Below are 8,945 nucleotides of genomic sequence, written 5' to 3' on the forward strand. Positions count from 1 at the left end.
TTTTTGTAGTAGATCAGAGTAGTTTGTGATGGCGAGCCGGAAGGCGGGGGGGGGGGGGGGGATTATTTCAGAATTAGTAGCCTACATTTTATATTAACATATTAAATAGGTGATTTTTTTCAAAGCGTATAGAAGATTAAAGCAAAATTCGTATGATTACCAACTACAGCATGTTTTATCAAAAGATCCTAAATGCAGTTGCCTTACCCTATCCAAACGTCAGAGCCGTTTCATCAAGTCAAAAGATCTGTTAAGGTGCACTGAGAGTTGCAGCAACTTTATTTCTTGTTATGATGGTCTCTGTTCTGTAATGGGCGTTCACCGTGCTGGAGCTCTAATGCAATTGGTAGATGTCTTGCTATATTTAGAAAATGTGATTACACATGAACACAGGGCCTCTTGAACTGTGTGTTATAAGGTAAGGCAGAGTAAGATGTTCTAATTATATATCTCTGGTTATCAGTTTTCTGGGACACTGTATGTTGAATCTCAAAGTATTTATTACTTATTTATTGTTTGTTTGTCTATTTGTTAATTAGGATTTGTGGATACATTAAAATGTTTAGATTTGTGGAGTAAAAATTGTACCTTTTTAATACTTTAATTAATACTGTAATACTTAATACTGTAATTCATAAGGATATTCAGCATTTCCATTAAATTGATGTACAGATTTGACATAGATTTTTAAAAAGTTTTAATGGTACAGTTTAACTGAATACTTGTCATCAATATGCATTTAAATATAAATATATAATAAGCGCAGATTGGATAAAATATCTTACCTACTGTTTATGGAAATGGTTCATTTTTCCTGTTGCACACAAACACAAAGGATGATATGAATAGATATTTTGACAATGAAATCACAAATCATGCAACAGTAACAACAATTTAAAAGTGATTCAAGACAATAATTAAAATAATGCAGTTTTTTACAATTACAAAGAACCTTGATGTCATAAGATAATGATAAAGACAAAGATAAGATTTTTTTTCATGGCATCCTGAAAATATTTGTTACATACTAAATCGGTGCATAAAATTGTGCTAATTTTTGTTGACACCAACCAGTTTTGCATTACACTGAGCTTTTTAGTACACAGAAAAACAATATGCACTTTTGTATGTACACACATTTATTTTGTATAGCTTTTCACTGAGAATGAACTGTAGACAATTGTCGTGCAACTTGTTTAAATGAATAAGAAATTCAACATTCAAAGTAATTGTAAAAGATTGTAGCAGCAACCCCAAAATGTATTAGTCCCAACATGAACATTATTTAGTGAGATAATTAATCGTCTACATGAGCCACTGGTGCTTGGATCCCGAATCCCAATGATTGCAGCTTATGTCTATATTAATTCCATAACCTTATTTTTCATACAGCTATAGGTCAGTGGATAAAATAATTTGCTCCTGAAGCCTGATGTAGTGACATCAGTTTCATTTTGGTAATGAGTCCACTCTCACAGTAGGGGGTAAAGTGGCCTTTGGGGCTTATCGAGGTGCCCCTCCAATCCGAACCCCCTTGAACTGTTTAGGGTAAGACTGGATAAAATGTCTTACCCACCCCCATCTCCCCATCTAATTTTGTATCTCTCTCTGGAAAATAGTTATCTATGACACTGTATGTTGAATATCAAATAATTTGTTTATTGTTTGTTTGTCTATTTGTTAATGAGGATTTGTGGACTCATTATTTTTGTGGAGTAAAAATTATACATTCTTATTTTTATGTTCTAACGTTCTTATTTTGAAGTGAAAATGTAAAATTAAACTTTTGGGATAGGATGGCCCTGCCAGAATTGGCACAAAAGACCCAAAGTTGTTATTAGTATTATTATTATTTTTCTTTAATACAAATTGTAATTCATGATGTTATTATTCAGTAATTCCATGAATCAGATGTACATTTCAGACATATTTCCTTTTCATAAAAAAACTAACTGAGTGACATCTTTAAATTTGAATCCATGGTGTTGCTATTCTGACATATCTTCAGTAAAAATAGACAATTAAGAGCCAGATTTACTAAACAGGGCAAATTAGCATTAGAGTGCAATTCCATTCAAAAAATAACCGTGCCCATGCCTTTTCAGCGTTAATTCTTCACTGCATGTCTTTAGTAAATCCTGACAGTACTATTTTAACGCCAAAAGACGGTTTGCGCTGACGAAGCTGTTAGTAAATCTGGCCATTAATATATACATGTTTATGTGTAAAATTTTAAATAGTACATAGTATACAATAACCCACAGAATCAGACATTGTTTCTTTTCTTTTTACATAATGAAATTTCAGTTTCTAGTGTGGATCTTGGTTTAGATGCGAGTGTACTGTTAGTAAATCTGGCCATTAATATATACATGTTTATGTGTAAAATTTTAAATAGTACATAGTATACAATAACCCACAGAATTAGACATTGTTTCTTTTCTTTTTACATAATGAAATTTCAGTTTCTAGTGTGGATCTTGGTTTAGATGCGAGTGTGTTTGCCATGTTCATATATGCCTAAACAAACCAAACTATGGAAGAAAGCATGCCACGTTTGAACAAGCCAGGTGTGAAAAGGATTTTATAAATCCTGCATTTAAAGTCTTCTGCATATTTTTAATGGGCAGGGTGTTCAGCTGTTTTCTGTTCATGCAAATGCTCCTGCAAACACTGCTTTTATACAGACAACTAAATAATGCTTCTTGTTTGGTTGTTTGTTTCAGTGGATCTGCTTTATTAATTAAAACAGGTTTTATACAGTTATACAGACTAACTTTGGCTGCTATCATGTAAGTTGAGCTATAATGAATCTATACTGACTCTCAGCTATAGCAATATTATCTGTAACAACCTTGTAAAAAACTGATTTGTTAAATTCTCTCAGTAATATGATTCTTCTTCTTTACTGAATCCAGTTTGAACATCCTCTTGAATTCTCTTGATTTTTTCGGGAGAAGCAGCAGGCAGAATGGCAAGCAACTCTCGATCAATCCTTTCTAGCCTTGTGGTGCTCTTCCTGTCAAACTCCAATTTATTATTCAAAACAAGGTTTAAGATGCCTTTTTGTGCCTCATCACAGCAGTTCTGGAGCAGTTTTCGCTCATGCTCAAATTCTGGCTTACTTTTATCCATGGCCATCAGTTTGCCCAGTGAACTGACACGATCCATCAGGTACTTGCTGGAAACATCTGTGTATGTTGCAGAGATCATATGGACCAGACTAGCAATGTTAGTGGCTTGGAAGGCTTGAGTATAGAGCATATCTTTTGAGAAGAGCTTTCCATCATAGGGGAGGGCTTGTGTTTTCTCAGATGTGGAGACAAAGTTTGTGAGAGTTTTACTCAGGCTGGTTTTCACAATGTTGGAAACCATCTGAAAGAAGTGAACCATCTTCTCCCACTGCTCCTTCACTCTCCCCATGGCATCCATTCCTTTGATCAACATATCTATGGTAGTTTTGAAGTCGATCTCTTTCAGTTCACAATTTCTCATAGCGACCAGGATTTCAGTTAATTCCTTCTGGTTGTTCTCTAGGTTCTCCACACACTTTTCATAAGTCTGTCTTGTATTGTTCACCTGAGCTCGGGTCTGCTCTATGGCAAATCTTGCATTCTCTGTGGCCCTCTGAGAAGGACTCGTGTTCTCGGACTTGTTTTCTTCTTTGTGCATCATTGGTGGTGTTGGAGAAATGGCTGGACTATTTGTGATGGCTTTACTTTTGCTATCAAAAATATGGGCTGACTTGCTCAGATCCAAGACCTTATGTATTATTTCAGTGCTTTTGTCTTTGTCACATTTGCCATCTGGTGCATATTTTGCAAGCTGGTTGCATATTTCCATGCCCTTTATGCATAACTCCTGAGCTTGCTTATTTGCTGGACAGTCAGAGAATTTCTTTAAATTTTCACTGATTCTTACTATCTGTTTTGCTATGAAATCTGTGGTTGTAGTTTTGTTCTTCTGATCATACAGATTTGTCCAGGCAATGTCATCGTCCTCACTGTTCACATTCATTAGTTGCTGGATATTCTGGGCACATTTTAAAATTTCTGCAGACTTACTATATACGTTTATTTCAGCTACCACATCTGTTGCAACTTCCTGATCTGACCCTGATCCTGATATCGCAGAAGACAACAATTTCATTGGTTGACTAATAAGAGATGCAATTCCAGAAATCATGCCTGTAATGGATCCCGTTATCCCACCCACAAAATCCATGCCAATCATTTCCCATCCATTAGGGAGAGAATCCAGAGCTGCCTTGTAGCTCTCATGAGCCTGTTCCAGTTCCTTCTCCAAGGCACTCATTGCCTTCGCAGTCCTTTTCTTGGTCTCTTGAGCTGACTGCTCCCTCAGTTTGCCCTCTTCTAATTTATTCTTGACTGCTTCCAACTCTTCCCCATAGAAGTGCTCTGCATTCAAACATGCTTCTAGCAGCTCTTGGATAATTTTGATGACTTCAGTGAAACGTTTTTCAGTTGCATCAGACAGCTTCAGACATTCATCTGCAATGACTCTGATATTGTCTAGCTGATCAGGAAGATGAGCTTTGACGACTTCATCATTGTCTTGGAACAGAATCTTCACAGTTGTTTTCATGTAATCTGGAACTTGGGCAGTATGGAGGCGAATTTGATCCATGCTCGTATGGGCCTCATTGAATGCCCACCAACCAGAGTTACACACTTGCATGAGGCAAGCACGAAAGGAATCAGGGTATTTGATGAATTTATAGCCATCTTTAGGGGGATTTTTATTGATTGAGAAATCTGTTGAGGACGAGATGAATACCAGCTCTCCCAGGATGGCTATGGATAGAGGTGCTGGAGTCAGATACTCTTCCCAGTTGGCATAAGGCTGCATTATAAGTTTGGTTTGGTTCCTCATGTCCTCAGCAGTAGTAAGGCTTTGAGTAGATTTTGAAATGGCAGAACTCATAGCTTTCCTTTTCCTGATAAAAAAACAATGAGAACAATTGAAAAGAATTAATCCGATCGCAGAATCCAACTTTGTAATTTGCAGTTCACAAATAGCAGCATTTGTCAGAGTGCCTTTTGTTAGACTGAATATTTTTTTGCCATTTTTATGAAATATTCTATCTAGGTTCATTACCGACTAGAGGGAAAGAAAATACTTTATGTAACAGATTATGAAGATACAAAAACTTCAGTGAGTAGAGAAACCTGCTATGGTGAAGACAGTTCTATGTGGTCTATGGAGAAATCATATTGAATATTGAATGACTTATTTAATGAGAGCAGTGCCCCCATTAGAGTCTGGCTGCTGACATGCACATGCACTCTCAGACACCTGTACTACTGCAAGTGATGTTACTTGCGATTGACACACATCATGCACGTTGCCACTGGAGACAAGATGCTGTGCTGGTTAAAGGATTTAAAGTAATGGTATAATAATGTTCAGTTGTAAGGCATTTATAAGTGATTAGTTAATGATGAACTAATCATTTACAAAACATAACTATGTGTTCATAAATTATTAATAAGTGATTTGTTAATATTTTTATCTCTGTTTTGTAGATTGAGTTATAAATCATTTACAAGTGATTAAATTATGATTAACTAATAATTTACAAAACATGACTATACGTTCACAAATGATTAATTAATATGCTAACGATTTACCAATCTGTCACAAGTTATCTTAAATAATAGCATATCATGAAATAATCAAACAGATTCTTAGTAAATGGTTAATAAGTTACTAGTTAATATATTATTAATCACTTATAAATCATTGAAATGTCAACATTGTACTATTATCTAACAGTGTTAAAAATACTCCATGGGTGTCAGAGAAGACATCTGTCTACACCCTCACCAGTCAGCCCTTACACGGCAGTACACACTACAAAGTATTTAAAACATGTTGTGTTAATAAATCAAAGCTTTCTGCATCCCCAAATCTGTGAAAACTTCTCATCAGATGTAAATGTTTTACTCATCATTCGTAGATCTTTCACCCCAGTGTGTACACACACACACACAACCTGTAACCGGGAGGTTTGTAAAACATTTACAACTGATGAGTAGATTATACTTTAGAATAGGGCATGCAGAAAGCTTTGTAAATTATTTATTAATGTGTTTACACAACAGCTACAATAAGAGGTTTGTAAAACATTTACAAACTGATGAGTAGATTATACTTTAGAATAGGGGATGCAGAAAGCTTTGTAAATTATTTATAACTTAATCTACAAAACATAGATACAAATATTAACATATCACTTATTAATTGCTTATGAATGTTTTGTAAATGATTAGTTAATCATCATCTAATCACTTGTAAATTATTTATAACTTAATCTACAAAACATAGATACAAATATTAACATATCACTTATTAATTGCTTATGAATGTTTTGTAAATGATTAGTTAATCATCATCTAATCACTTGTAAATTATTTATAACTTAATCTACAAAACATAGATACAAATATTAACATATCACTTATTAATTGCTTATGAATGTTTTGTAAATGATTAGTTAATCATCATCTAATCACTTGTAAATTATTTATTAATGTGTTTACACAACAGCTACAATAACGCTGTGCGATAATAGTACAAGGTTGACATTTCAATGATTTATAAGTGAAAAATAATATATTAACTAGTAACTTAATTAGTAACTATACTGAAAACAATGATTTACTAAAACAATTTTAAGATAAGTGGTTGCAATCAATTTATTTTAGCTACATTTAAATAAACAAATTTAGCTGACTAACTTTCAAAACATTTTTTATTTAAATGTAGCTAAAATATATTGTTTGCAACCACTTACCTTAAAAAAATTTTTTATCATTTTTTTTCAGTGTCTTAACCTTTTACTAAGGATCTGTTTGATTATTTCATGATGCAATTTTTTAAGATAATTTACAAGATTTGTAAATCGTTAGCATATTACTAAATATGCATTTGTGAATGTATAGTCATGTTTTGTAAATGATTAGTTAATCATCATCTAATCACTTGTAAATTATTTATAACTTAATCTACAAAACATAGATACAAATATTAACATATCACTTATTAATAATTTATGAACGCATAGTCATGTTTTGTAAATGATTAAATCATCATTAACTAATCACTTGTAAATGACTTGTAAATGAATTAACAAAACATACACAAATTGTTAGCATATCACTTATTAATTGCTTATGAATGTTTTGTAAATGATTAGTTCATCATTAACTAATCACTTATAAATGACTTACAACTGAACGTTATTGTAAAGTGTTACCAAAGTAATTTAATACTACTCTGCAATTTATCTGTAGGAGAGCAAAACAACAAGACCTGCAAATCCTTGGCCAAATGCTTAATGTGGCATAACGGGCATGTGCATGTCTGCAGCCAAGCCAAAACCCGAAACAAATCTGAATCTGAAACCTGCGATTACAAGAATCATTTTAATTTTGTACTAACAAATCACTTTTGTTTAAAGCGTCACTTCAAATGAACTGCTCTCATTATTTAAAAAAAAAAAAAGTTTCCTTACCCTATTGAAATGTCAGATGCTTTCTTAAAAGTTCAGGACTCTTAATGGTCTGATGGAATAGCCTAGATCAAGCTGTAGGTGCTTTTATAGTGAGCATGTAGAAAGCGTATGCTCTGTAAAAGGATGAGTTCAAATTACACATTTGGCAACCTAGCACTGTGTAAATATAGAACCAACATGTTCTCAGTCATATACAGAAGCTTAGTCGGGACCCCTTTGGCATCAGTTTTTAACACTCTGGGCACCGCTTTAGCATCATTTATCAGTGCACAGGGCAGAGGCGTAGCAATAGGTCAGGTAATTGCCTGGGGCCCCGTGTTTTTAGAGGCTCCTGGAAAGCTGACCATTTGGACAATCGGAAATGTCATTATTAATAGAACATGGAGCAATATATCTGCATCTTTCCTAGGGGGACCCCTCTCGTGTTACGCAGCGTCGGCTGCTGTTTTCAAAGCATTTGCTAATTTAAACATGAAGATGACTTATCCATCTGGCAGCCAGAAGCGGATAAAAAGCAAGAAGAGGAGGAAAAGGGGAAACATGACAGCTGTAAATGATGGAGATAAGACTGACTTAAGGATAATTATATGACAAACAAATGTTTTCATTGTTAATTCAGTTTATTTTTGCTTATTTACCAGATTAATTACTGGTAATAGTCCAATTACTAATAGGGTTACTGGGAAACAGGTTAGCTAGGGTTGCACTTAGCAGCAGCATATTAGGCTATGAAGTGTTTAGCAGGTATTAATATAAACTGCAATAGAATAGGTGGTACCGGGAAAGGCGGGCACGTCACCAGTGTCACCGCTTGGCAAGTTTCGGTACCAGGGATGCAAACTTGTCACCTTTCGTGAAATTCGCTGTTTCGAATTCAAAATGGGTAATTGGAGTGATTTGTGTACATCCACTGAGTTTTTTAAACTGTTTGGGTGGGGGGTGGGGTCTTTTTACAGTTCCAGACAGTAGTATCAACTCAATTCTGTACCCGCTTGAAGTCACCCGCTTTCAAACGCTCCTGTGTGTTTTTGTAAGCATGCTCTGATTTCTAATTACAAAATCAAAAGTTTCTATTTATAACGTGTTTTTGCAGCATTGTGTTTTGTAGCCAATCACAGGCATCTCTGTTGAAAGCAGTGGCCAATCAGAGGTGTTTACTGTACGTAGTCAGAATCCGCTCTGATCTAATTTTTGTTTTCGCAAGTTTAAGTAGTTCTACACACTCACATATCTTCCTATTATAAGAAGACAAAAAGAAAGCATACATGATGTAAATAAGATATTCATTGTGTAGTTAGTTATTGATTATATCAAGAGTTTTCGCATGAGTAAACTTGGACAGTTGTGCCATAATGGAAGCGCCCTTTGCTCGGTGTCTCTTATAAACTACATTTACAGTTTGAAGAAA

General features: G+C 34.5%; 2 protein-coding genes across 2 annotated transcripts in view; both read right to left on the reverse strand.

Moving 5' to 3' along the window:
* LOC107561433 (uncharacterized) overlaps nt 1-266 on the reverse strand; it is a 13,593-nt gene extending 13,327 nt beyond the window's left edge. The window contains exon 1 of the mRNA XM_016245877.1: nt 208-266. The gene's annotated coding sequence lies outside the window, so the exon portion shown is untranslated. The remainder of the gene's footprint in view (nt 1-207) is intronic.
* Nucleotides 267-2,729: 2,463 nt separating this feature from the next.
* Nucleotides 2,730-7,583, reverse strand: LOC107561432 (uncharacterized). Its single transcript, XM_016245876.1, has 2 exons — nt 7,538-7,583; nt 2,730-4,957 (listed from the first exon to the last, which is right to left on the reverse strand). Exon 2 carries the CDS (start codon nt 4,942-4,944, stop codon nt 2,884-2,886), a length of 2,061 nt encoding a protein of 686 aa, XP_016101362.1. The 5' UTR covers nt 4,945-4,957; nt 7,538-7,583; the 3' UTR covers nt 2,730-2,883.
* Nucleotides 7,584-8,945: the final 1,362 nt, after the last annotated feature.

This window comes from Sinocyclocheilus grahami, unplaced genomic scaffold, assembly GCF_001515645.1.
Source record: "Sinocyclocheilus grahami isolate Dianchi unplaced genomic scaffold, SAMN03320097.WGS_v1.1 scaffold772.1, whole genome shotgun sequence".
NCBI classification, from domain to species: domain Eukaryota; kingdom Metazoa; phylum Chordata; class Actinopteri; order Cypriniformes; family Cyprinidae; genus Sinocyclocheilus; species Sinocyclocheilus grahami.